This window comes from Pezoporus wallicus, unplaced genomic scaffold (assembly GCF_028554395.1).
Source record: "Pezoporus wallicus isolate ANWC-B61680 ecotype Strahan unplaced genomic scaffold, APGP_CSIRO_Pwel_v1 contig_10769, whole genome shotgun sequence".
Classification (NCBI taxonomy): Eukaryota; Metazoa; Chordata; class Aves; order Psittaciformes; family Psittacidae; genus Pezoporus; species Pezoporus wallicus.
This window is the reverse complement of record NW_026635715.1, coordinates 1,801,933-1,829,732: the sequence shown is the minus strand read 5'-3', so window position 1 is coordinate 1,829,732 and position 27,800 is coordinate 1,801,933. Positions and strand designations below refer to the sequence as shown.

General features: G+C 63.5%; 1 protein-coding gene across 3 annotated transcripts; it reads right to left on the bottom strand.

Annotated features, from left to right (window-relative positions):
• Positions 1-664: 664 nt before the first annotated feature.
• Positions 665-22,728, bottom strand: KIAA1522 (KIAA1522 ortholog). Of its 3 annotated transcripts, none has more exons than XM_057397922.1 (7): positions 22,518-22,728; positions 6,068-6,223; positions 5,571-5,626; positions 4,452-4,569; positions 3,970-4,086; positions 1,026-3,869; positions 665-868 (listed from the first exon to the last, which is right to left on the bottom strand). In XM_057397922.1, the coding sequence occupies exons 1-7, from the start codon at positions 22,711-22,713 to the stop codon at positions 846-848; spliced, it is 3,510 nt and encodes a 1,169-aa protein (XP_057253905.1). In that variant the 5' UTR covers positions 22,714-22,728; the 3' UTR covers positions 665-845. The 3 variants fall into 3 exon arrangements, with proteins under 3 accessions (XP_057253905.1, XP_057253906.1, XP_057253907.1); XM_057397923.1 differs by lacking the exon at positions 22,518-22,728 and adding an exon at positions 15,515-15,826; XM_057397924.1 differs by lacking the exon at positions 22,518-22,728 and adding an exon at positions 7,554-7,946.
• Between the last annotated feature and the right edge of the window lie 5,072 nt (positions 22,729-27,800).

Below are 27,800 nucleotides of genomic sequence, written 5' to 3'. Positions count from 1 at the left end.
GCTCCTGGGTTCTGGTGCTGCACAAGCTCTCGGTGCAGGCAGCAGGGCCAGGATTTGGCCTGCTGGGGCTCTGTGCCTGCCTCAGAGCTCGATGCCAGCGGGAAGGGCAGTGCTGTGTGGTGAGGCCATGACCAGAAGCCAGGAAGCACAGGAGGCAGGAAGCTTCGCTCATCAGTTTTACCAGCCAGGTACAGAGCTCTGAGCAGGCGCTCGGCAGCAGGTTGGTTGGGTTTGGTTTGGTTTGGTTGGGTTGGGTTGTTTGGTGTTTTTTACAATCAAAGAAATCAAAACATGACCCGAGCTTACAGAAACAGAAAGCGAGGCTCTACCCTGGGGCCCGAAGGGGATCCCCCTCCACCCTGCAGCCAGTGATCAGTGCTGGCCAAGAGCCTTTCCATCAGGGCCCTGGTCCCTTCCCAACCAGCGCCTCCGTCCCATCCTGCTGCTCCTGCCCGTGTCCCTCAATCACTGCCGTGGCCGAAGCCTTCCCATTCCCTCGTCCAAAGTGCTTCAGTTCCTCGCTGGCCGGGAGCAGAGCGGCTCCAGCATCTTCGGCCCCTGTGCTCCTGTCTCTGCTCCAAGCGGCAGTGGCAGGGAAGGAGGTGCTGGCTCCGGGCACGGGCCTCGAGTCCAGTAAAAAAACGAAAGCAAAGTAAAGCTGTAGTACTTAGGAAAGTGAAACCAACACCATTTTTGCATAAATATCATCAAGGCCGTGGAGGCTAAGGCTGTTTGCTTCCTGTATTAAGTTAGGTGACAGTTCCACACTCATCCATTGACCTGCCCAGGTCCCTGAGAGATTTGGATTCCTGTCCACGGGGGCACCAGTCCTGCGGCTCCATCCTTCAGGCTGTCTTTCCCCGTCCATCTGCAAGGCAGGAGGGAAGAGCCCATCAGCCACCCTGAGCTCCCTGCCCCGAGCCTGGCCCCGTGCTTCCCAGTGCCTCCCCAACGCAGCCCAGGCTCAGCATCCTGAGCTCAACAGCAGCATCACCCCATGGTGGGGCTGAACTGGGCCCACGTACCTTGTGTTGGGAGGTGCTGAGCCGGTGGCTCCGTGCTGCTCCTGCCCTCCGTCCCCGCGGCCGCCGTCCCCACCGGCTCGCTCTTAGTCCTGCTCTCATCCGCCGGCACCCCCTTGGCCTTCCCATCCGGCACAGGGGATCCCAGTGCCTCTGCCCCCAGCGCCTTTGGGCTCAGCGGGGAAGGAGCCGGCCCTGGACCCAGCGACGGTTTCTTGGCTACCGGAGGGGGGATCTTGCCAGGTTTTCGGTGGGCTTGAGCCTTGCCGGGGCCCTGCGGAGCTGCACCCGGAGCTGCCGAGCGCTGCCCCGAGAAATTCATCAGCTCGGCCACCAAGTTCCTCTTGAGGTCAGCCTGCGCCTCGGGGGACGAGGCCGTCTCCAGCACCAGCTTCTTGGAGCTCTTGGCGAAGATGAAGCTGGCGGTGGAGGCTGGCGACTTGTGCCTGGGGGAGAGCTGCCCATCGCCGGCGGGGCCCTCGGGTCCCTGCGGCGCCGCTCGGCTGCTCGGCGGCTTCTCCGCGGCCTCCCCGGCGGCCAAAGCAGCAGCCTTGAGGTGCACGGCGTGATGGAGCTGGCTCGAAGGCACCGCGGCTGCGGCAGGAGGGGGCTGCCGCGTGGACAGAGCCCGGCGGACAGGCTTCTGCGGTGCCGGCCGCTCCTCGGTGCCGGTGGTTGGCTCCACGCTCACGGAGCGCAGCCGCACCATCTGCAGCAGCGAGGGCGTCACGATGGGCAGGCTGGCGTCCTCCTTGGCCACGGGGCTGCTCTTGCTCCGCGGCACCGGCTCCTTCTTGGTGTCTGCCCGCAGGCCGTTGGCCACCTTCTTAAGGGGCAGCGGAGCCGGAGCTGAGGGCACGGGGAGAGGTGGTGGCGGTGGCACCGTGGCCTCAGGAGGGGACACGGCAGGCGGCTGCGACGCTGCGGCCGTCGGGGTTTGCTGCTGGCTGCGTGAGGAGGAGGAGGAGGAGGAGGAAGCAGCCTCCAGGCTCGGTGCCGCTTTCTGCCCGGACACCGCAGCGGTCGCCACGTCGGGGAGGCTGCAGAAACAGGCTTCATCCGGAGGGGGGAAGTCTGCCATGGACAGGTCGTGCTCCTCAGGAGCCGGCGGTGGTGGCGGGGGCCAGGCAGTGTCAGTGGGGGCCTCGCTGCTGGCCGGGGGGGGCTCCTCTGCCTTCTTTGCCGGTGGCGGAGGTGGGTGGTAGGCAGGCGGCGGTGATGGCGGCGGAGACTTGGTGCTGGGCTTGGCTGAGGGCTCCGGGCGGGCAGCGCTGGGCACCGGTGGGTCCGGTGAGGGCAACTGAGAGCCAGCGCCGGCCGTGGGCTGCTGGGGCTTGGTGGGTGGTGGTGAGAAGGGAGCGGGCACCTTGGGGTGAGGAGGGATGATGAACCGGTCCGAGCGGCACGGCAGCGCCTCGGGGGGAGCCGGGTCCGAGGCTGAGGAGGAGATGGAGGTGAGGGATGAGGACACGGAGAGCGCAGGTGACTGCAGGGAGCAGACCCGGTCTGGTTTCTGTGGCTGAGCCCTGCCCGGGGACACAGACGGGGGTCCCAGCCCCTTGGTGGGCAGCGTGGGGGTCCCGCTCTGGCTGGAGTAGCCGCTGGAGGGGGACATGGTGCGGTCAGAGCCATCGGGGCAGCTCCACTTGGGCTGAGCCTGCGGCTCCCTCAGCACCACCGTCACCCCGGGGCTGCCCCGCGACGCCTCGGGGGAGCTGGCACCAGCCAGGCTCTCGGAGCGGAGGCTGCTGGTCTCGCTCAGCGACGATGGGGAGAAGACCTCATCCTCGGCTGCAGGGCTGAAGGGTTCGGGGCGCGGGGACCAGGGCGCGCTGCTCTCCCGCTGCGACCGCCGGTCAGGCTTGGGGGGCAACCCCAGCACCTTGGGCTCCCCGTCGGCCGCCTGGTGCAGCGAGAAGGTCCTGCGAGGTGGGGCTGGGGGCTTCTTCATCTTCCTGAGGGACACGCTGCGGGTGGAGGAGCGCTCGCTGGCCAGGCTGCCCGTGTCCGAGCCCTCCGCCTGGCTGCTTGTGCTATAGGCAGGGGATGCCCGGCCACTGCTCCCCGCCACCACCAAGAGCCTGGGGGCTGCGGGCACGGGGCCGGCGTTGGGCTTGGAGCAGGAGCTGGCGAAGCTGGCGGAGCTGTAGATGCTGACTTGGTCGGTGTCGGAGCGAGCGGCAGCATCCGCCTGGCTGCGTGGCCCTGCCTCGGGCTGCCGGTGCTCGGAGCCCCCCTGGGAGGAGATGGTGGAGCTGTTGGACACGATGGTCTCCGTGGACTGCGAGTGGCTCCAGTTGTCGCTGGAGGAGGAGTGCTCGCGGCTGCGCTCCGAGAAGCGGGCGAGGGAGCGCACCGAGGCCGGGCTGGAGGACACCAGGCTGCAGCGGCTCAGCGTCCGCACGCTGCTGCGCGTCAGGGCCACCACGTCCACCATGGGCGGCAGGATGGCGTTGGGGATGATCTTGGACATGTAGGTGCCTTGGGGCGAGATGGACATGACAGGGCTCAGCAGCTCCGGAGGGCTGGCGTTGGTGGTCATGCCCGGCACGGCCAGAGACTTCGGCCTCACCATCGGTGACAGCTTGGCCGCTGTCTTCCTCCCCAGCAATGTGTCGTCGTAGTAAACGCGGTTGATGTGCTTCTGCAGCGCCGCGTCTGCCTCCTCCAAGGCTCCCAGGCAGACGCGGGCTCCCCCGGGAACAGGCTCCAGCTTCCCGTCAATGGTGGGGATGCGGACGGCGTCGCCGGAGACCTGCCCCCCGTTCAGCAGGGGCTGTGCTGCTCGGCTGCCCCCGTGCCCATCAGCCTCCGTGCATCCTTTGGCTTCCCGGCTGTTCCTGAGACCTGGGAGCAGGGAGAGATGAACCCAGTGTGAACCCAAGGCAAACAGAGCCTGGGCAAGGAGACCAGACCCTAAAAATCCCCTCTTACCCTTGACACTTACCCAGCTCCTTCTGGACATGCTGGGGGATGCCCAGCACCGTCGTCCTCCTCTCCTTCCTCTTCTTGCCAGCCCTCTCCGAGGATTTGGGAAAGGAATCATGCGGGCGGAAGGTGGAACCTGTGAGAGGCATGAGGAGGGTCCAGGCCAGGGCATTCCCAGTGTCCCCAGCACCCCTCCATTGCCAGAGATGCTCAAGCACCCGGAGCAGCCCGGAGAGGCACCAGCAGCTGCCAAGCAGCCACACAGAGGAGCCGCAGCAGGGAGGAGGCAGCGTCTCTGTGTCCGTCTGTCCCCCTCGCCCAGCCCTAACGCTCTGACTCAGCCCCAGTTGTTCTCCTCTCTCCAAGGGCCCCCAGATCCCTGCTCTGGCTCACGGCCACGACAAAGCAGAGCCCGGTTTTCCAGCCATGCACCCCAGACCCCATCGCACCCTCTTGGCTTGTGGCCCCCCCCCGAGCTCCCCGGCCCCCCCACGCGGGTACCTTTCCGCTGGATCATCTCGGAGCGGATGGAGAGGGCATCCTCGGAGGTGCTGTCCATGGCGCTGGAGGCCGCCCGGCTCCGCAAGGACGCGCTGTCATCCTCCGAGGATGTGCAGGACTGCGGGCAGGGAGCGGGCTGAGGCGCTGGGGACGGAGCGGCCCCGACCCCCGCCAGGCCCCTTCTCTGCCTCAAACGGACTCCGCAGCCCAGACAAAAGCTTCTCCGAGGGCCAAGGGCTGAGTCAGCCGCGCCGGCATCCAGAGTCCTCCCACCAGGAGCGGGGCCGGGACCGGCCCCAGGGACCCCGCACACGGCCCCGCAGCCCCATGGAGAGCTGGGAACCTCGCAGCCACACCAAGCTGACAACAGCCCCATGGCATCCTCTGTGCCCCAGAGCTGGGGGGCTGCGATGTGGGGGGACAGGGACAGGCAGGCAGCGGCACCCCTTGAGCACAGCCCCGCCATGGGCAGAGCCTTCCGTGTCCCCCCATCCTTCCAAAGCACGGGCGGAGGTTGGGATGGGACACAGCAGGGTGACTCACCACCCAGCCCCTCCACCCTGAGCTCTCCAAGGGCTCTGCCCGCCCCGGAGCTCCCCATTCCCACCTTCCAAGGGGTTAATGGGGCCGAGGGCCAGCGGGTTTGAGCAAACACGGGCAGGGAGGTGCTGGCAACGGGGTCAGAGCCCCGGGAAGCAGCAAAGCAGAGCCCAGCACAGCCAAGAGAGGGGGAGCTTCTCCTCGTCAGCAGCCAGGGAGGGGCCCAGCCACCGGGATGGACACAGATAATGGTTCCCATTGCGCTGCCCCATCACCGCAGCTTCCTCAGGGCTGCCAGCAGCACCAGTGGGGTGCGAGGGCCTGACAGAGGGATGAGGGTCCTGGGGCACAGCCCCAGAAGGCAGGGCAGGACATGTGGAGGTTGAGGACAGGGATGGTGAAGTGGTTTGGGATAACATGAAGACACACACGGCCCCTTCGTGCCATGCAAGCCCCCCCAGCCATGGTCCTGCAGATGGGGCTGGTTCCCCATCTGCCCCCACACACACCCTGTGTCCCCTCACCCCCAGGGCACCGCAGAGCGCCGTGGGGCAGAGCCGGCTCCTCATCAGGGCTCACCTGGAGGCTGTTGGTGTCCCCGTGGTCCCAGGCACTTTTGGTCTGCTTCTGCTTCTCTGCGGAGGGAAGGCAGGGGCTGAATCCCTGTGGGAGAGCCCCGGGAGCCACCAGCCAGGGACAGGGCTCCCGGCTCCGGCAGTGCTGCCCCACACTGGACTCTGGTCAGCCCCATGGCACCGCCCATGCGGCCCAGCCAGCCAGGAGCCGGTGCTGTGTCCTCCACCGTGTCCCCGTGCCACCCCCAGCGCTATCCATTAGGTTGGCTTTAAGGAAGGAATTCTTCCCTGTGAGGGTGCTGAGGCGCTGGCACAGGGTGCCCAGAGAAGCTGTGGCTGCCCCATCCCTGGCAGTGTTCAAGGCCAGGTTGGACACAGGGGCTTGGAGCAAGCTGCTCCGGTGGAAGGGGTCCCTGCCCGTGGCAGGGGTTGGAGCTGGAGGAGCTTTAAGGTCCCTTCAACCCAAACCAGGCTGGGATTCTGGGATTCTATGGCACCTACCCTGGTGCTGCAAACACTTCAGTCCCTGCTGGGCCTGGTTGTGCAGCTCCTCGAGGTGCGGGGGCCGCGTGGTGGGGAAGAAGACGTTGTCGGGACATCCCTCGCCCGCCGTGTACTGCACGCTGAGCCGCTTCTCCGCCTCGCCCTTGGCAGCGCCTGCAGACACAGAGGGGTCAGCGCGGCTGGGGAGGCACAGGCACCGCACCCCAAGCATGGGAGGCAGCCCCAGCACGCTGGGGGCTGGCAGCCAGCCCGGGGGAACGTTATCCTGCTCAGATCCCAAACGCCGTGTGGGAAATCACCTCCCAAGGCTCAGCCCAACCGGTCAATGCGCCGGAGCCGGGCTGGCTCCACAGGGATTTCTCCCCACTGGCTGGAGCAGGGCTGGGGCACGGCAGCATCCTCCTCCCCAGCACCTTTGTGGCAGTGAGTTTAGGGGGTGCTGTGGGCAGCTGAGCAGAGAAGGGGCAGCGCAGGGGGATGAAACAAGGATGGAAGTACGGTGGCCTTCCCTTTGGAGGGTTACATCATCCCCAGGCTTTGCAAGACAAGAGCAGAGACTCACCCTGTGCCCAGGCAGGCTCTGCACAGACCAGGGAAACTGAGACCCCAGAGGACCCAAATCCTCCCTCTGAGCCCCCCTGGGTGCTGAAGCTCCCGTATGCCACACCAGGGCTGGCACAGGGCTACCCATGCCTCATCTCGTAGCCCCCTTCCTGCAAACCAGCACCCGGGGGTGCCCACGACAGGCTCCGGGTGCTTGCTGGGGGCTGCTCTTGGCATTGCCCAGCCCTGCCTGCCCCTGCCTGCTGTGAAGCCTCAGACTTCCTGCCTGGAAACCCCTCAATTTCAGGCTGAGGAAGGGGCAGGACGAGCACAGGGAAGCGCTGGGGCTGGCGGCAGCACCCCGGGGACACAGGCACCTGCTGCTCAGCATCCTCAGCACCACGCACCCATCCCTTGCGTCCCCGTGGCCCTCATCCCCTCCCGGCCAGGCACTAAGGTGGCTGCGCTCTGGCACACAAAGGAGCAGGCCCTGAACAATGGAGCCGGCGCTCTCGGTGCCGCGCCATGCCGGCCTCTGCTTCCCCAGCATCCCGGCATGGCGAGTGGACAAGGAGCACGGCCAGGCTGGGAGCGCAGGTGGTGGCACAGGGCAGCCCCGTGCTGGTGCTGGGTCCTGAGGGGACACAAGGTACCCCCCCACACACCCACTCCCATCACATTCCTCTTCCCCTCAGCCCTTTTCTCTCCCAATTTCAGCAGCCCCTCGCCCAACATCTTTCCCACACACACACCCCGCACGCTCGGAGCCGCCTTCCGGCGAGTGGAGCGCAGTGATTTACTCCATTAACTTGCCAGGGGATGATGCTGGGGCTGAGGTGACCTTCCCTGCTCATCCCCCTGGGATGCCAGGACCAGGGGGTCCTGGAGACCGGGGGTTGTGTAAGGACAAGGCGCTTCTCCCTCCCTCCCGCTCACTCACCCTTCTTCTTGAAGAAAGCCAGAAGCGAGGAGAGGTTCCTGCCCATGAAAACCACCATGGTGGGCCGGGGAGGAGGGCTGGGGCTCTGCCTATTGTGCCGGGGCGGCTCTGGCCCAGCCGTGTGCCAGCGAGGCGGATGCCAGCGGCTCCACGCTCCCGCTCCCCGGCCTCATCCGCACGGCACGAGGATGCTCAGCGGGCAAAGAGGCTCCGGCGCAGCCGCCCGGTGCGGGGAGAAGCCCGACCCGGGGAGGGGACAACCCCGGCTGCGCCCACCCTGCTCCGGGAGGAGAGCGGGGCTCCTCCTCTGGCCTCCCCGTCACCCCCAGGCTCCCGCCCCCTCCCCTGCACGGCACAGCCCACAGCACTCGGTTCCACGGGCTCAGGGCCAGCATTTCCCCAACTCCCCCCTCTTTTACCCTCAGGGCCCCTCAGGACCCTCCTCACTTGCTCCCCACTGGGCACAGCATCCCTGCAAACCTGCTTCCACAACAGTGCAGCCAAGCGGGAAGAGCTGGGAGGCTTCCCCTCCGGTGAGCACCAGCCCTTGGGATATGGCACAGCAGAGCCAATGGTGCTGGCATTCCCCTGGCATTCCTGCTCCTCATTCATCCCCAGGGCACCCCAGGACATGGCACCCACCGCAGCCCCTCAGCCCTGCCAGGGAGAGCCCCGACCCTGGCACGGCTCAGCCCATGGCAGGGGGCCACGAGCTGTCATGGGGCATTGGTCCTTAGGGACAGGGCAACCAGCACGGCTCTGTCACGGTCACGAGCTGGCAGCACGGTGGGAGAACAAGGTCTCTTAGACCAGTCTAACCAGTAGGCACAGGGCACGTGAAGGCAGGGGCGGAAGTAGCAGTGACCAGGCGCTGGCATGGCCCGTGGCACTGAGGACACAGGAGGTGCTGCGTGCTCCCGGGGTGGCTGCAGGCAGGCTCCCTGCAGCACCAGTGCCCCAGCAGAAGGGGATCTGCCCTGTCCATCAGCCCCAGGTCCCTCAGGGAGCTCCATCCCTCCCATCTACAGGCATTTTGCCCCAGAAGGTGAAGAGCTCCCAGTGTTGAACCAGCAGCAGGGAGGTCCTGGTGCCAGCCATGCCAACCTGTCAAACCCTCCTTCTCCTGCCCACCAGCTCCCCATGGGCCGTGCCCAGGTTTGCTGCAGCAAGACAGAGGTTGGGTTGCATTCAGAGCAGCATCACCCAAAGCAGAGTACGAGGGTCCCACCAGACCCCAAGCATTGAATGCGCAGCCCAAGGACAGTTTAACCTTGCCAAGGGCACCTCTGTGTCCTTGGCTGGGCAGATCCTGGCTTAGCAAGGATTTCTGTGTCTGATGCCCCTAACATCAAACACAAGCAGTGCCCTGCAGCCCCTGCTATGGGTAACCCAGCACTGGGGCAGGATGGGCTCACCCAGAAGGTGCCGGCAGCCACAGGCAGCCGCTTCCCAGCCGTTTGCACAGCACAAGTGGAAAAGGGATATAATGAAAGGGCTGAGGATGCACAAAGCGGGCAGCCACGTGCTGCCCTCTCCTCTCTGGGCTGCCCGTCATGAGCCCTGTGAGGGCCTCAGGCAAACACAGCCAAGAGCCATCACACACCACTCCCATCTCCAGCCCTCTGGGATCCACCTCTGCATGGATGGAGCTGAACCTGGGATCTCCCTACAGAGCCTCCCATGGGTGAAGGGGGACAGTCCCTGCTGTGCTCCTGGTCCAGGATCCAGGTCCGCTGTTGGATGCTGCTGTAAGGACATTCCCAGTGCCAGCAGACAGCCCCTGTTCTCCCTCCCTGTACGGGCCCCATCACCTGCAAGGACCCAGAGAGCCTCAGGAGCGTCCCTTGCTGACACAGACGCATCCCTCTCCTGTGTGCCACCTCTGTGGCTTGGGGCAGGAGGAGCTCGGCATCGTTCTGCAATGCCCAAAGGATAATCCGGGCAGGGCACAACGGCCACCACCCAACCGGGGCCAGAGCAGAGCCTGGCCATTGGAGGAGCATCATGATGAGGGCTGGAGCATGGTGGTACGTGAAGAGCAGCCTCCACTTCCCCTCCGCTCCTCAACCTTCACTATCGCATCCTCCTTGCCTCATGTGTCAACAGAGAAACCTGCTGCAAAGGGGATGGGGAAAGGAAGGAAAAGCCAGGAGGGAGAGAGGCCTGATCCTGCGGCACAGGCTGAGGATCCCGGTGGGCTGAGGAAGCCACCGGTGCTGGTAGCAACACACCCGGATGGAGCTGGTGCCCCGTCCCTTGTGCATTCCTTGTGCCGTGCCCTGGATCGCCCCGTCCCCTCCAGGCTCAGCAGCACTGATCTGACACACGTGTCTCATACCCACACGGCAGCAGGATCCTCCTGGAGAAGCAGCTGGAGGTCCCTCAGGGCCGGGCACCATCTCAAGGATGCTCTCCCTGACTCAGAGCTGGTATCTGCTGCTATCAGTGCCAGCAATGGTCCAGAGGGAGCAAAGCATCCCCACAGCAAGGCAAACTGATAGCAAGGAACAGGGAATGCCAGGGAATCCACCACATTAAGGTGAGAATGGGAACGGCTGCCCAAGGGGAGGACCAGAGCTGAGACTGCAAAGGAACACGACTGGGGCCATACAGCCCTGGGCCAGGGACGATGCAAGAAGAGTATGGTGCTGGTCCAGCTCCCTCCCGGACCTCGCTTAGCCCTGATGCTGCTCTTCACTTGGGCAGAGCCAGAGGAGACAATCCTGGCTCCCGTCCCCCTCCCCGCCAGGCCTGTGCCTCCTGCAAGCAGCAGGTTTGGCCAGATCCAGCTGCAAGCATCCACCTCTGCCTGCACGGCACTGCCTCGACTTGTCTGCTCCCCGCGCAGCGGCGGGTCCTGCGGCAGGAGGCAGGGAACAGGCAGCAGCTCCCGGCCTGCCCCTTCCACCACTGACTCACCGGGGAGGAATGGGGAGGAGTGGGAGCAGGCAGGGGGGTGGGAAAGGGGCTGTGAGGTCCCCAGGGGGAGGAAGGGGAAGGACCCTGCCTGCTGTGCCCTGCTCGGTGGGATGCAGACCTTGCCTCCCGTGCTGCAGAGAGCAGTGGGAAGGCAGCAAGAACACCCCCTGCCTCATGGGGTTGATGCTCTCCCACCACTCTGGGGCTCCTTCCCACCACGCTGCTCCCAGGCGTGCACCAGGCTTGGGGACTGCTCTGCTCCCCATCCTGAAAGGGAGCAAAGCGCTGGTTGCCTGCAGATGCCATAGGTAACACTAATGGGGTGCACCATGAACTTCCAGCCCCAAGAGACAGCAATCAGCATGGGGGCCCTGCTGCTCTGTGCCAGCATCCAGCCCCCCTGTTCCAACATTCAGCCCTTCTGCTCCAGCACCAGCCCCTCTTCCCCTCCCCTTACAGCCAGTGATGGTGCAGGCAGCCCTGCAGGGATATCTCCCTGGAATATCAAGAGCGATGACAGCTCTTTATAAGCCCAAGCGTGCCCCTCTTTCCCTGGGCCCATCAGCTGCGCTCAGGCAGCCCCATGATCCCAGGTGGGACCTGGCACCCGCTTGGGCTGCCCTGCCCTGCTCTGTGCCCCAACCTTCAGCTGCTGAGGGGCTGTGACAACCACCCTGGCCACCTTTGTTCCCTCTGCATAGGATCCGTGCCCCGGGACACGCCGCGGGACCGTGCTCTCTGCAGGCAGGATAAGAGCACATTAATGTTTATCATGGCTGTGGCCACGCAGCCCCCACTGCGAGCCCGGGGGCTGCTCCTTGCCTTTGGCCTCGCATGGGGGCTGCTGCTTCAGCCAAGAAAACAGCTCCACAAAGCAAATAAACCCAACCCGGTGCGTGCTGCTGGCTCGATGCTCCAACCCGATCCCACGCAGAGGCTGAAGTCAAACTCATTTCAAATAGGAAAATAAACTTGGGGCAGTTTTCTTCCTCTAAGCCCCCGTGCACCCCGGTGAGCCAGCGGGCCATGGCGAAGGATGAAGGCTCAGAGGAGAACCATTGCCCAGCCACGGCTGCTGTCCGGGCAGGACACAGCGGTTGTGCAACTCGGCCCTGACCTCGCTGCTGCCCTGCACATGCCCCACAGGCAGCGCATGCGGTGACACGCAGCGTCTCCTGCTCCATGAGTTAGCATGGAGCCAGGGCGAGGGTCTGGCAGCAGCCCGTGGCGGGGTCCCAGCCCCGGGCAGGGAGGCAGGACCACCACGACGCCGGATTGCGCCTCATCCCAGCCCCTGTTCCAGCCCAGCGGAGCCTCTGTCCAAGTCCAACCACATCCCCACCCCACGCTCGTCCCCTCCCCGGAGAAGCCACCAAACAGGTTTGAAGGTAAATAACAGCCTTCCCCGGCCAGGAGCCGGATCCAGGCGGGATGGGCCCAGGTGGGGAGCGCAGGGTGGGAGAGGGCGGCGGGCAGAGCCTCGGAAGCAACACAGGGCCAGGATGGCAGCGCCGGCGGCACGCAGGGATGGGGACACACACCTGGCACCTCCTCCTCTTTCCAAAGTCCACGGCTTTATCACAGCTTCCCTTTCCCTCCGTGTCCTCTCCTCCACCTCCCATGCAGGCGGCTCCCTGCCGCATCCCCACGGCGCGTGCCGTCATGCCTGGCGTGTTTGCCGGTACCCGGGTGCTCTGTAAGCGTGCCTGTCGCAGCAGGTACTTGGCTCCACGCAGGAGCAAATCCAAGAGACGGATTAGGGACAAGACCTTGCAGGTTTTTCCATGCAGGGATCCACCGTCCTGCGAGCAGCTCCCAACCCCACTCCTGCCTACAGGTATCTGGCTCAGCAGCTCTGGTAGGAAGCAGCGAGGAGCCAGCCGTCTTCCACCAGGGATTGAGATGGACATGGTGATGCGGGATCAGGGGAGGAGATGGGACAGAGGCTCTCAGATGGGGCTGGAACTGCCACCAAACTGGAGGAGGGGGATAACCAACAGCACAACAGCAGGTCCCATCCCTGCCTCTTGGTGACGGGGCGCGTGCCAAGTGGGCACGGCATGGCATGTCAGAGCCGAGCGCTGGAGGCAGCTTCCTGCCTGGGACATCCATGGATCATGGAATCAGAGTGGTTTGGGTTGGAAGAGACCTTAAAGCTCATCCAGTTCCAACCCCTGCCACGGGCAGGGACCCCTTCCACTAGAGCAGCTTGCTCCAAGCCCTGTGTCCAACCTGGCCTTGAACACTGCCAGGGATGGGGCAGCCACAGCTTCTCTGGGCACCCTGTGCCAGCGCCTCAGCACCCTCACAGGGAAGAACTTCCTTATCTCCAACCTGAACTTCCCCTGTTTCAGTTTGAACCCATCACCCCTTGTCCTATCGCTACAGTCCCTGATGTACAGCCCCTCTCTGGCATCCTCACCTCCTCCCGTGCTCCAGGACCGGGAAGGGGCACCGGGAAGGGCTTGGCCACCGGCGTGCTGGAGAACCGCCTGTGTAAATCCCGGCTCATCCCATGCCGGGCGGGCCCCTGCCCTTATCTGCTCCGGGGCTGTTTACGGAGCCGGCCCAGCATGGGTCTGGCACAAAGAGCGGCCGCGAAGCTGGAAGACGCCCAGAGCCGCTCAGCCCACCCTGGAGCTGCTGCTGGGAGCCTCATGGCCATGGGTCACCCCTTGACCCGCACTGCGTGTGCCTGCAGCCTGCCCCGGCACCCATCCATCGGGACATGTCGGCAGCAGCCACATCCCCATGGACTCGGCGGGCGCAGCCTGGTTGGGTGCCACGTTCTTTCACCCTGACTCAGCCGGGCCCGGCGGGGCCATCCCGATAAGGAGGTGATAAGAGGCTTTGCTCTCCCTGGTGCTCAAGGACCTTCCCCAGCAGCTCCTGCTGTGGATGATCCCAGGGAAGGAGAAGCAGGGGATGCACCCCAGAGCAAGCCGGGCTCTGCTCCGGCACAGGGATGTGGGTTTGGCACTGATGAAGCACAGTGGGGACACCCAGGCAGGGCACAGGTTGCAGGCAGCTGCCTGCAGCAGGCAGAGCCACCCCGGCAGCCCTCAGCCATGCTCTTGCCTGGCCAACCCTGTCCCTGGGACCGCTGCTGTGATCCTTCAGCATCAAAACATGCCCAACACCACCCTGCACATGGTGAAGGCACAAAGGCAGCTGCTGGTGCCTGCCCAGGCCTGACCTGCCAGCAATGGGCACGATGGGACCGAACCAGTGCTCCCAAAGCAACCAGGGATGCAGAGATGAGAACTGGGGGATGCTGGCCCAGTTGCCCACCAGCTGCAATTAGCTTCTGACCCAAACTCCAGCAGCACCCATGGTCTGTGGGCAGGGCAGGGGCGAGATGAGAGCAACAGCAGGGTCCCGTGGTTGGGTGCTGGGCACCCTGCCCCCAGCCGGTGATCCCGCTGCGCCCTCCGAAATGCTGAACCGACACAATGCAAATTCTTTGGCTTTGTGGCCACTGCACGGTTGCCATGGAGCTGCTGCAGAGAACAAACACAACTCGACCCATGTTTTCTCAGGACCTTCCACCCCATGGCCTTTGCCTTGCAGGGTCTGTCCCCCGGCTCTATGGCACGGTCCCATATGACACAGGGCATCCTTTCCCTGGGCATCTCCCGGCCAGCCCTGGAGAAGGGCAGCAGTGGCAGCCCCACAGTCCCAGTTCAGGGACTGGCAAAGGGACACCCAAGCCTGGTGGGGAACGGAGAGATCTGGACAGGGACAGCACAAGGGAAGAGCTGCACCAGGGATGCTCACAAGCCACCTCGCCCAGGGAGGCGGCTCACCCCATCGCCTGCATCGCTGCAGGTCAGGGCAGAGCCAGGGAAGAGCAGGAACCCAGCTATAACGTGATGGCACCAAGCCCTTCCTGCACGGAGACCACAGCCAGAGGATGACTTTGGTGGAGGTGAGGTGGACAGTGAGGAGCCTGCGGTGAAGGAGATGCCGTCCTTGCACAGCTACAAGCCGCTGGGGACTCGTGCCTCAGTTTCCCCAGGCACCGAGTGGGTGCTTACGAGCCTGAGCCCCTCCAGGTTCTCCCCATCCCGGCCCCCCCAAGCCTGTGGGGGGTTGGCTCCAACCCTGTTTTCCCTGAGGACGGCTCAGGTCAGCTCACCTGGGCTGTAAAGACCGAGGAAAACAGGAGGGATGGCGGGGCCGGGGGTCACACAGGGCTGGCAGAGAAAACCATCCCCTCTCAGCCTCACTAATCCCACTCCCACCGACCCCAGACTCTGCTCCTGTGCCCATCAAGTCCCTTCCTTGATTCAGGCCAGGCTGGGGTGTGGGGACAATTTAACAACATCGGCAGGGAAATCAGCCACCGTGGGATGGGGATGAGGTTTCTGCAAGAGACCTTTGCTGCCTGCACTGCTCTGCTCCAGAGGAGGAACCATGGAGGAAGATCACCAGGACCAGACACCCTGCAGGGCTGGTGATTCCATATGTGGGTCTAGACCGGTGCAGGACCCTTTCCCCCACCCCTATTCCTCACAGACAAGATTTTTCCCTGCCCCGTGTCTCCTCCTGGGCTTTTCAGCTGCATCCATTGAGCAGGAGCATAAAGCAGCAGCGCACGGACAGGCAGATGCACGCAGAGTGAGGGGGGCACTTGTGCAGGACGGATACGGGGAGGGGGGAGCATCCCGGTGCTCCCTACAAGCATTCCCAAACCCACTGCTCCCCAGGCACGGCGAGGGGAGCCAAGGCACGGCGAGGAAGGTGACGCCGCAGCCCCGAGTCCCGGCTCGGAAAACCAAACTGGGAACTAAACCTCAGCGGGTGACCGCGTCCTGACAGCGCAGCCGAGCCCATGGCTGGTGCCCCGCACACCGACACAGCCCCTGCGTGCAGCCAGGCTCAATCCCCGGGGCCGGAGGGGCTGACCCTGTGCTGGGTGAGAGCGAAGCCTCCAGCGCAGCCCCACGCCGCGGTGCGGACACCAGAGGGCAATGAACGCTCCCGTGGAAGGCACGGGGCCGGGACCCGTCCCCACGCAGCCCCCTCCCCATGGCTCCTACCTGCGCCCGGCTTCCCGGCGCGGCCGAAGAGCCAGGAGGAGCCGGCCCTGGCGCCCGCTGGGCTCCTCTTGCGGTGCGCGTTGCCCATGAGCGGCTCTCGCCCTCCACCGGAGCCGGTGGAGGAGGCCGAGGTGTTACATGGCGGAGCCCCGGCGTGGCCCGGGCGGCCGCGGCACGCAGCGGCGCTCAGCCGCCGGCTCCCATCCCTCCTGCTCGCGGAGCTCGGCTCCCGCAGGCGGCGGTGCCGGAGCCAATGGCACAGGCAGAGAGGAGGGGCCTGCCCGAATCATCCATCCCTCGGATCCCACAGCACCCTCCCAGCACCATCCCTCCGCAAGGGTGCCACGGCCACGGCGAGCGGGTGAAGGGAGATCAGTCCCCAGACGTCCCCGAACGTCGGCACAACCGGACCCGGCACCCGCCTCCATCCCCGCTCCCACCTCCCTGGAGTTTGCCACGCTCCACCGAGCCGCCACCATTTGAGTCTGTCCCTGAGCGCAGCTCCAACAGCAGAAACCACAGCCCCGCTCCTGGGTCTGCAGTGTCCCAGCCCCATGGGGACACCCCGGCCAAGCCCAGCACGGCAAAGGCTAGAACAGGGTTCCCAAGGCGCCTGAAGACCCGGGCTGGGTGAAGCCGCTGCGCAACCTCCGGGCGAGCACCCACATGCCCGAAGGTGGATGTTAATTTAACCCCCGCCACCCTCTCCATGGTCACTGGAACAAGTCACATAACTGGGGGACCCCCATGGACATCCGCGCCCAGATCAGCTCATGGTGCTGGCACCTCCAACCCTGCTGCTCCAGACCCCGCTCCTGCCGAATGGGGTTTTCCAGCAGTGAGCGGCCAGGGGAAGAGCAGCTCAGAGCATGGGCAGCGCTGCCCCAGCCCTGCACGGACAAGCCCGAAACACGGGCACGAGCCTGTTCCCTCCTGAGCCCAGCTTTCCCTCGGGATTCCTAATGAGAACACGAAACGCTGCGAGGGCAGGGAGGGGGCAGCCAGGGAGGGGGCAGCTCCTGCTGGCAATGTTTTCTGTTCTGGAGGTGATTCATCAAAGGCCGGGATAAAGAGGAAGGAGGGCGCTGCGGGAAAGGCACAAAACCGGGGCATGAAAACCAGGAGTAAAGCGGAAAGCTCAAGCGGCCGCTTTGTGCTGACCTTCCGAGGCGATGGGCTGAGAATTCAGGCTCCTTCTCCCCACTGGAAATATTGATGGTTCCGTTTCCCACCAGCTTGGCTTGCTGCCCCAAAGGCACAGCAGAGACCACCCTGTGCCACCGACAGGGCCTGTCCCCAGGCATTGCTGCTCTGTCTGCAGTGGGAGCTGTTAAGGGAATGGGGGATTCAGTGGAAAACTATCCCCCGTTTCCCATTATTGGCTGTACCCAGTTCAAGGGGCAGCTTTTCCGTCTTGGGGCAGCCAGGATTAAACACGATCATGGTCACAAGTGCAATGAGAGGTCTCTGCCCACCGATGGGGGAAGATGATTCAGATCAACAAGGGGCACCTCCAGCCTGGAACAGGGCTTCCTCCCACTGCCCAGCACCTCCCTGGGACATCCATCCCCTTGCAGCAGCTCAGAAGCAGGGTGCAGAGGCCCCCCCATGCCACGCAGTCCCCTCCCCGGTGACACAGGAGGCTCCTCTGCAGCCACACTTTCCCAGCGGAGCCCTTTAAGTTCTCTCTCTGCGAGGAAAGGAGAGGCTGGAGCCTGCGACTGCCCCAGATACAGCGAGACACTTCCCAAAACAGACGCCCACCGCTCCAGCACCTGCCTCGGGAATGCTGGCAGCACCGGCACCAGAGCTTCACCGCCCCCAGCCGCAGCCTCGGATGCACCGAGGGGGCTCCAGGCAGGAGCTGAGCCCCAAGAGCCCAGCAAAGCCCACGTGTGCCATAAATACCCGAGTGGCTCCTCTGAGCTGGAACAATTCCAATGGGGTAGCTCAGAGACACGTGGAAACCTGGCTCCTGCTCCCCCCCCCTGGGGCCCGTGGCTCAGTCCTGGTGGCTGGAAGCAGCTCCAGCATCCCCACAGACCGGCATCACTGCCTGGGGACACAAACCCCTCAGAAACCCATGGATAGGCTGCACTGCCCCTGGCTGCTCTCATCCCTCCTCCCAGAGCTGGGGTTAAACCACAGCGCCCAGAAATCCACTGGGAAAACATGGCAGGGGAAGGGAAGCATCTGCAGCTTCCCCGGCATGCGATTCCCAGCACAGCAGACACGCTACAACCCCCAGTTGTGGAATGCCTGGTGGGAAGTGGGGGCAAGGGATGCTGCCTCCAGGCACAGTCCCTTCTCCAGAACCCTCCAGCTGTACTCACTGAGAGCACTCTGATAACAGCACGGAGCAGAGGCGAAACTGCTCACGAGATAGATACAGATCTCATCATCATCATCCCAGCGTGACTGCCACAGGCACAGCTGATGTCCCACAGTCACACGCTCCCTCCCTCAGGCCAGCCCACACCAGGCTGGCACGGACCCCTCTGTGCCGGCCCAGGGGAACGATTCCTTCCCTCCTGGTGTTTTCTCCATCATTCCCAGTGTTTCCTAACCCTGACGCCGTCGCCAAGCAAACACAGAGCAGGAGCTGAGATGCCTGAATGAGAAAGGAATTCAGCCCTTGCTCCCTTCAAGGGGAAGTAAAGCTCAGCGAGGCAAAGGTAACAGAAAAACCCCACTTGAGATCCCCAATCATTAACAGAAATACATAACCAGGAGGGTTTCAGACGATTTCCTGCTCCAGCCGGAGCGTGGGTCGATGACAGCCCCGGCTCCAGCCTGCAGGAGCTCGGCTCCCTGCTCTGGATGAGGTGCTTTGAATCCCTGCACAGCAGCAGCCATGGGGACCAGCCCAGGGCTCCGGCTCCTGCTTGGCAGGGAAATGCTTTTTCACTTCGTGCTTGCCCAGCTCTTCACCTTCCAGCAGCTTATGTTCCATCGCTGCCGGAGCGCAAGTCAATGATGATATTGTCTTATGAAAGAAGAGCTTCCTCCTAAAGGGAAATATGACTCCGGCGAAATAGTTTTATCGGATCTTATGGAACGTTATTCGCAAGGGTAATTCTTCCAGTTGTCTCCAGGTGGAATAGCTGTGGTTGCAGACACACCTCTCTTTGTTCACAGCAGGGCCGCTCGCCACGGCCAGGCCAGGCAGGGCATTCCTGCTGCTCACATCTTCTGAAGCGTCACTCTTTGCCTTGTGCACGTTAACAGATCCATTCCCACACACGCATGGGAATGACGCTGGGAGCGGGAGCAGCAGGGCTCGGGACTGAACCACACAGCCCAGGACTGAACCACACAGCCCAGGACTGAACCACACAGCTCAGGACTAAACCACACAGCCCAGGACTGAACCACACAGCCCACGTTTGCACCAAAGCAAGCACCACGCAGCAGCAGGGGATGGAGGAAACCGAGTGCCCGGTGAGATTTCACATCTCTTCTTATCAGACCAACACACAGGGACGGCCCCCACACTGCCTCCAGCACCGCACAGCATTGAGCCCAGCGCCACCAGCCCAGCCACTGCCACCCCACCACACACACAGCAAAGCTACCTCGTGCCGTGTACGAGCACTTGCTGATGTTATAAAGCAGCTGGGCCCATGGAGAGCTTTATTTTTAACCCCACGGTATGTGTGTGTCCATGGCAGTCAGGAAATCTCTTGCTGCTGGACGAATCTGGCATCAGAAAGGGAAAGAAAAGGCTCCAACCCTAATTTAATCCTTCTGGAACATCAATTCCTTCACTTCATCAGGGGGTTACGAGGAATGTTCTGTGAATTGAGACTGTTGCGAAACCGGGATAAAGCAGCAGCCAAATCCAGCCTAAACCCAGGGGCAGGTGGCAGGACTCAGGAGCAGGCTCGCGGTGGCGGTGCCACCGGCGTTAAGAGGCTGCCTTCACCACAGAGGAGAAGGAAAAGCTTTCAGCTTCCTGGCTCCCAGCAAGGAAAACCCAGGAGCAAAGCGGAGCCCAAGCACCCCAATTCCTTGCTCCGCATTGGACCCTTGGCACAGCCCAGCTGCAATCCCCGCCTTGGTCCCCATCCTGGGGGTTAACGGCTCCTCTGCCTCCAAAGGTTATTGTGGAAATAAACAGAGGGGAATGGCGAGGTGCTGGGATACCGCGGGGATGGATGGGGTCATTGGGTGCTGGGCTGTGTACAGGTGAAACAGCCCGGCGCTGGTGGCACCCTGGCAGCTGCTGCATGCTCCAGGATGCAGCCCTGCAGTTCACAGCAGCAATTACCCTGCAGCAGAGTTTCACTGGCCTGAAAGGGGGATGCTGAGCCAATGGGGCCCGTTTGCACAAACAAGGCAGAGCATCCAGCTGGGAAATGGGAGAGGACTCAGCTTCCAGCCCCAAAGCTGCTGCTGTTCCCTACGGGAGAGGGAGCCTGGAACTGCCCACAAGCAGGATTACTGTGCTGTGCCTTTCCTCTACACAGCTCAGCTGTTTGAGCAGCCAGAGATAGGATCTCCGATTAGATGGACCCATGGGATTCATCCAAAGTGGAAACGCTTTCATCCTCCTGCTCCCACGGTTTCAGTGCTGAGCAATTCCAACCTCACCAACACCCAGGTCATGAACGAGCAGATGCCCAGGCTGAGACCTGCTCCTAACCTATGTCTCCCTAGGACAGCTTCTCTCCTTCCCTCCCCATCCTGAGCATCCTGTGCAGTCCCTTCCCACAACCAGGATGTAACAGGCATGGTCAGATGTGCCCTGTCCCCACTCCACAACCAAAGCCACCTGCAGGAACAGCAGAGTGATGAGGAGCTGATGGGCCATGGCCTGATCCAAAGCACCCCCAGCACTGTGCACACCCAGGGGGAAGGCACCCGGAGCCACGGGGACCTGCTGAAGCTCTGCCATTCCACAGCTCCCAGCTGATATTTGGAACAATTCCCATCTGGGGCAGGGCACATCCAAGCTGCTTCCCCACCCTGCACCATGGAGCAAGCTGATGCCAGCACAGCCAAAAGCACAGTCTGGAGGGAAGGGAAGGGTCCGGCAGCCCTGGGCTGGGCCATGGCACTGCACAGCCCCTGCATCACCAGCCTGGACCACGGGCAGGTGATGGGGCAGCCCTCCCGGATGCAGGGATCCAATTGAGCAGGCTGTGCTGGTGATGCCCCATCCCTGGCAGTGTTCAGGGCCAGGCTGCACAGAGCCTTGAGCGACACGGTCTAACATGAGGCATCCCTGCCTATGGCAGGGGGTTGGAACTGGACGATCTTAAGGTCCTTTCCAACTCAAACCATTCTATGGCTCCATGTGAGGGATGTTGTGGCGAGCAGACTGGAGGTCCCCGAGCAGTGACTCCGCATTTCAGCTGGTGATGTTATGGCTTTATGGGGGAGGAAAAAAGGGAAAGGAAAAGGCTGGCAGCGCTGCTGGAGGCGTTTCTGCGCCGCAAGAGGAACATCACATGCTCCAGCACATCTCTTTTACTGCTCAGGTTTCAGCGCTGGGCCGTGGCAGCGGCGTCCATGCGTGATGGGCCAGGAGGCGGCACCGGCAGCATCCGATGGAGCGGCTCAAGCAGAGAGCTCAGCCTCTTCCCAAGAGCCTTCCGCGTCTCCACAGCCACTCCTTTCCTATCGCAGAGCTCCGGGTGCTTTTCCAAGCAGTGAACGTGCCTGCGTGCGGCCCTGGGTGCCTGGGAATTCACCCCCTGGGGCAAAGTGAGGCAGAAAGTCCCAGGCAACGGCGGCCTTTGGGTGCCGCAGGAGCAGCCTCTCCCCTGGCATGACCACGGTGATGTCCCCGAGGGGAGGGCAGTGGAGGCACCCCGATGGCACAGGGAGGGGACAGGCTGAGCACCGCTCCCGTGCACGGGGTGACACCTCCACCTCGCCAGGACACCGACGACTGCACAGCAAGCACCAAGGAGAAGAGCATGACCAGGCACGCCAGCACCCAGCCACCACTGAAGGCCCCATGTCACGGGCTGAGCCCATAGATCCCTGGAACACAGCCCCGGGGGAGCAAAGAGGAAAGGCCACCCACAGCACCTTGCGCTGGTCAAGGCAGCAGGGATGCGGCTGGGCTATGGAGCAGCACCCCACAGACTGGCTGGGGTGAGGCCATATCTAGGGCAGGAAGAGCCACACCTGGAGCACGCAAACACCCTTCCCAGGAGGAGGAGGAGGAGGAGGCAGCGTCTGGCGTCCCTCCAGGTTTCCCTCAGCCCCAGTGACCTTCTGACTCAGCGGGGAGAGAACCTACCCAGTGAACCGGCACCAGCCCTCGGGGCCGGGGCGAGATTGCACCAGGGAATGCTGGATCCCGCCTGCTACTGCTGCTGCTGCTGCAGCCACCGTGGCCACAGAGCCCCCATGGCCACCACCCCCGGTTCAGACACTTCTGCTGCCACCACGGCCAGCGCCTCCATCACAGCCAGCACCACTGACCCTCCTTGGACACCACCGTGACCACGCTTTGGTCACCACCTCGACTCCCCTTCAGCCACCACTGTGCTCTCCCTTCGGCCACCTCCATGGCCAGAACCTCCACCCCTTCTCAGCCACCACTGAGACCTCCCTTTGGTCACCACCCCTTGGCTTCTACTGCATCCTCTCCTTGCTCACCTCGACGGCCACCTTGAGCTCTCCTTGGCCACCTCCATGGCCACCACCGTGACTCCCCTTGGGCCACTCCTCAACCCCCTCCCTGACACCTCCTTGACCACCTCCACGGCCCCCACCCCAAAACCTTCTTGCCCACTTCCATGGGCCCACTCTGACCCCTCCGTGGACACTTCTGTGGCCACTCCTTGGCCACCCCATCCACGTCCCTGCCCTGACCCTCCTCACCTACCCCAATGCCTTCACCCCAACCCTTTCATGGTCCCCAACCCGACTCCTCCTCAACCACCTCCTTGGACCCCACCACGCCGCCTCCTTACCCACCACCATGGTCACCACCATGGCCCCTCCGTGCCCACCACCACCACCACGTCCCCTCCTCGCCCCTCACCTCTCCCGTCCGCCGCCCCCGGGGAGCCGCCGCTCTTCCTCCTCCTCCGCCGCCCGCGGAGCCAGCTCAGTGCCCGGCGCAGGGAGCCCGTCCGGGCCTTCCGCCGCTGCGGGGCAGCCTCCGCCGCTGCCGCTGCTCCGCCGCCGCGCTCCGGGTCCCGCTCTCCGCCCTCCGCAGGTGCAGCCCCGGCGGACATGGCCGCGGCGGGCAGCGCCCCGCACCGCCCCGCACCGCCGGCAGCCGCTGCCCATAGGGCCGGGCCCGCCCGGCTCCCGCTGCAGCCCCGGCCCCGCTCCGGGCTCCCGCCGAGCGCCCGGCGCAGAAGGAAAGTTTCTGCGGGGCGGGGCGGTGCGGGAAGCTCCGCCCGCACCGGGGCCCGGCCCCCCCCCCCCCTCCCCTCCCGCAGGTGGCCCCGGTGGCGGGGGACGCGCGCAGGGACCCAGGGCACCGGCACCGGGTGAACCCCACCTCGGTGTGCGCACACCCCACACCCCCACACCCCCCCCCTCGAGGGACCGTGCGGGAGCAACCGGGGGCTGCTCCCACCCTTTGGGATACCCAATTCCCGTCCCTCCGATCCTGAGCATCAGCGGGGAGAACCGGAGCAAAGCAGTGAGTGCGGGACCGGAGCAAGGAACCACAGCATCGTCAGCCCTGGAGCCGTGGCCTGCGGGTCCCGGGGTCCCGCAGTACCATGGCTGTGTCCATCCCCACCCTCAGGAGAGGACCTGGAGCTGGTGGCCATGTCCTGCCCTTGTACTGAGGTCCCCACAGCCACCACCATCCCTTACTTGACAGGCCCAAGGGTGACCTTTACCAATGGCAGCGCCCAGGAGAACACTGTTCCCAAAGAGCACCCGATCTGGGTGGTACCTGGGGCCGCATGAAACACCCCATGCCACACTGCTCCAGTGCTGCAAAGGGATGATGACATGTGAGGCGTCCCTGCCTATGGCAGGGGCTTGGAACTGGATGATCTTAAGGTCCTTTGAACCCAAACCATTCTGTGATTCCATGATTCTGTGATCCAGCTGCAAGAGGAATACAGGATGCACTGGGCTGGAGTGGCAACGCATCCCGGCAGTGAGCAGGCTGGCGGCAGGACACGGGGACATGGGGCTGGCAAGGAAACAAGTGGATCCTGCTGCATTTCCGTGCTCCCAGCTCAGCCACGTTTGGGTCCCTGGATGTGTTTCCTGATGTGGAAAGCTGCATCGCTGTGTTCAAGCCGCATCCTTCCCGGAGGCTCGCGAGGGCCTGGCCACGGGCCCAGAGGAGGATGCCAACCGTTGGAAATGACTGGAAGAGTTTATAAAGCGAGCAGCCTGTCCATCCCACCAGCTTCCCAGCCTTTCCGTCTCCCGTGGGATTCAGGGGCTGTGCAAACCTGAGTGCTGCTGCTGCTTAGTGGCGCTGTGATCAGGGATGGGGACGCAGCACCCAACCTGGGGTGATGCCTGCAAGGGGCTGGGGCTCACCACTCTTTTGTGTCTCTGCTTCCCATTCCCCTCCTTCATCCCCTCGAATAACGACTGGAGACCTCAGTGAGTGCTGAAACAGTTGGGAAGCAATTTCCTAGCACCCTCTTGTCCCCCCATGATCCCAGGGGAATGGCTCCTTCCCAGAGTGTGGGCTGGGTATGAGGTGAACTGCACTGGGGAAAAGCTGATCCCTAACGAGGTGGTTGTGTTGACTTCCCACCGCTGGCTCTGACCGACCTCCAAGTCATCAGCTTCCAGAAAAAGATCCTTTTTCACATCCTACCAAGGCAGAGAGGTGGGGGCTGCCCCAAGAGCCCCCCGTGCCTGATCCCTGGGAGGTCACATCCCAAACATCACCTAAGGGTGCCAGAACGCCTCAGCCACCGGCTGTGGCATTGCACGCTTCAGCTCCTACCCTTTGCACTGGGACAGCAGCAGCGCGGTGCAGCCGGGGAGGGCTCTCGCTCGTCCTCTGCCCCATTCCCTGCCCCTCGCTGGGCAGCGGCACTGATGGCAGCTCTCTCATTACTCATTAACACCTCCATCACTTGCAGGCAGGCGGGACAAGGTCCTCTGAGCCCCATGGGTGCTGCTTCCCACCCCGCTGCATCCCTGAGCAGGAGCCTCTTGCTCCACATCCCTCCCGTGGGCCCTGGATCCAGAGCTGGAACTGTTGTTGCTTGCCCCAGGATATGGAAAATCCCAGCGATGAGCCGTGTCCACGGGCGCTCGGGCAGCAGTGACCCTGCAAGCGATCGTTGGGACGTGGGGATTGACTGCTGTGATGGTTTCAATCAGCCCTGCGCTCGCTGCCTTCAAAACGGGGCTTCTACAAGGGTGCCTGGGCCACAGATGTCCCTGGAAAAGGCAAATGTGTCCTTGCTCAGGTGCAAGGAGCCGGTTTCTCTTGGAGACAGGGATTAAACAGCAGTGGTTGCTCCTGCCTGTGCTGGGAAGGGATGGCTCCAACACAGCATCCCGGGAGCATCACCTGCACCTGCAGTGTCCGGCCACGGTGAGCCACGAGAGGCAGCTCCCGCCCCTGTGTGGGCATCCGGATTCAATACAATGGGAAAGCCTGCAGGGAAGCCAGCCCAGCCTCGGCGCATGGTGCTGTGTGGGGCGTGTTTAAAGCCTGGCCCATGGGTGAATGAAGATAAAGCCAAAGGAGTGAAAGTGTGGGAGCAGAACCCCCCCCATCCCCACTCTGCTCCCCTGGCTGGGCCGGCGTCTCCCTTGGGAGCAGCTATGGTAGGAACGGGGATCTCCTCGTCCCTCCTTTGCCTCAGGGCTGGGCAGGACCCAGCACCCAGATAAGCCAGAGCCGCCGGCGCCTGTGGCCTGAGGGCAGGCTCCGGCTTCCAAGGTCCCTGTGGCATGGACGGCACCTTCGGGCTCCCCCTTCCAACTCTGCCCTGGCTGGGCACAGGCCAGCGCTGAGCCCCTCTTCCTCCTCCTCCAGCCCCACAGGGTGACCTTGCCTCCCCCTTGCAGGATCTGCCCCAAGCCTCTTTGCCTGGGCTGCCCTGGGAGCTCTGAGTCGGATCCAGCACCTCCATGGGTGCAGGATGAGCCCAGCTCCTGGCACTCAGTCGTGGTGCTCGCCCTGTGCTGTCTCCCACAGCAGCATCCCCACGGCACCCTGTGCCCGTGCTGGGCCCCAAGGTGGGAAAGTCACTGACAGCTCTCAGCTGGGGAAACTGAGGCAGGAGGTGAAGTGAACCAGGCTGCACCCAAAGGACCAGGATCCATCCCTGGAAGCTCTCCCTGCCCCTGCAGGGATCACCCTTTCCCCCTGAGATCAGCTCCTGCGCACGGATCCGGCACCACTCGCCCTGCCGCAGCCGGCACAGAGCTGCGGTGAGCAGCGTGCAGAGGGTGCTGAGATGGAGGCATTGCCCAGGCTCAGCAGCTGAATCCCAACACTGGGCTCTGGGCAGATTGGGCACCACTGGTGCTGCTCCAGGGAGGACTCGGAGCTGGGCAAGCCTCCCTCAAGACCTAAATGTTGTGGGAGGACAGCAGGGAGCCACCGCCAGAGCTGCTGCTGTGGTGCTCAGGGGGGCAGTGCCAGGAGAGCTGATGGAGGACGGTGAGGCCACAGCGCGGGCTCTGTCCCTGCCTTTGGGGCAGATCCGCTGTGTGTGATGGGAAGGAAAAGATCCACTGGGAAAGGGCATGGCAGCACCAAGTCATTGGAGTGGAGGCAAAGTGACTCAAACCTGCTCTTCGCTCCCCACAGCCCCCGGGTCCAGCAGTGGGCCAGTGCCCGGAGCCATTCATTCCCACAGCCGGAACATTCTGTCCCCCCTGCCTTTCCCATTCCTCCCCCCCGGCCGCACTGCCGGTGACTCCCTGCCAGCTCTGTTTGCAGGGCAAAGTCCGCTCCGGAGCACGGATGACGGCGGCTCCCGGTGCCGGCCGGACCCAGCACGTGCCCAGGCTCTGCCGAGCGCTCCGGGGTCCGGTTGTGACACCGGAGCCGGCCGTTGCTTGGTTATAGCCACAAAACAGCCCCATGCGGGGCCGGGGCCCCGGTATCCTCTTACTGAGAACAGCTGAGGTGCTTCAATCCCCACCCTGCCCTTGGCACCGCATCACATCAACCCCAGCCAGGGCTTGGCAGCGCTGCTGCCGTCGCCCCCCTCCGAGGGTCTGTTGGTCCCAGCACACCCAATGGACCCACGGGTTTCTCCCCTTGGCGCTTTCAGCGCTGGCTGGATGTTTATACCCACAAGCTGTGGGAATTAACAGCATTCCTCTCCTATTGAGTCAAAAGTCTCAGCACAAATAGAGGCGCTCCATGGAAAAAAAAGGGAGCACAAGAAGGTGTGTCGTGCTGGAAAAAGCAGCAGGATCCAAAAAAAAAAGGGAAGGAAAAAAACGCACCCAAATGTCCCTTTTCCTTTTAAAGCCCTGCTCCTGGAGGATGGGCAAGCGCAGGCGTTTCCAACCGGATCTCACAGCCAGGCTGGGCAAGGTGCTGGTGGCGCTGGTGGCACTGGCGACGGGTGGCACTGGGTGATGTTGTAAGCTCTGGGTGTGTTGCTGCGCGATGCTGGGGCACGTAAGCTGGTGACTTCCTGAGCGGAGAGTGCTGACTTCCTGAGCCGTGGTGGCAGCGCCAGGACTGGGGCTTGGCCAAGGTAGGTTTGGTTGGCTCCGGTGCCATGGGGGATGGCTGTGCTGTGAGCCCAGGCTGTGGCACCCGTGCCAATAGAGCTCAAATATGGGGTTTAGATACATTTAGGTTAATAACATAACAGCCAAAGGGCCGGTTTGGGATGTCAGAATGGGGAGGATGAGGATGGGCGCTATGGAAAGCAGTTGTGGTGAGCAATGAAGGTGGCAGTGAGGGCAGGGATGAGGGCATTGTCACTGCAGGGTGCTCAGGAGTGCGCCCACAGGATACACCACCTCCTCCATCCCCAAAGCAAAGGAGGAAGGGGAGGCAGGGATGGGTTATGGGAGGAAGGGGAAGCAGAGGCTGCGCCCTGCCACTACTGGCTTGTTGGTGGGGCCAACTTGGGGCATCTAAAGAACCCTGAGACACTGGTGTTTAATACATGAATAGGCTTTAAATGCACACAGCATCCTGGAGCACCCCGCTCCTGGTCAGGATGAGGCCGCAGCACTCGGTGCCCATGTGCTGCATCCTCCTGTGTTTCCCCTTCCCGCTGCCAGTGTCACAGGCACAACCCTGCACAGCCCCAGAGGGGGACCCACCGGGGCACCCCATCGCAGCCCCCTTGCAGGATGGGATCCCCCAACACTGTGGGGAAGGGAGGGTTTGAGGTTGCAC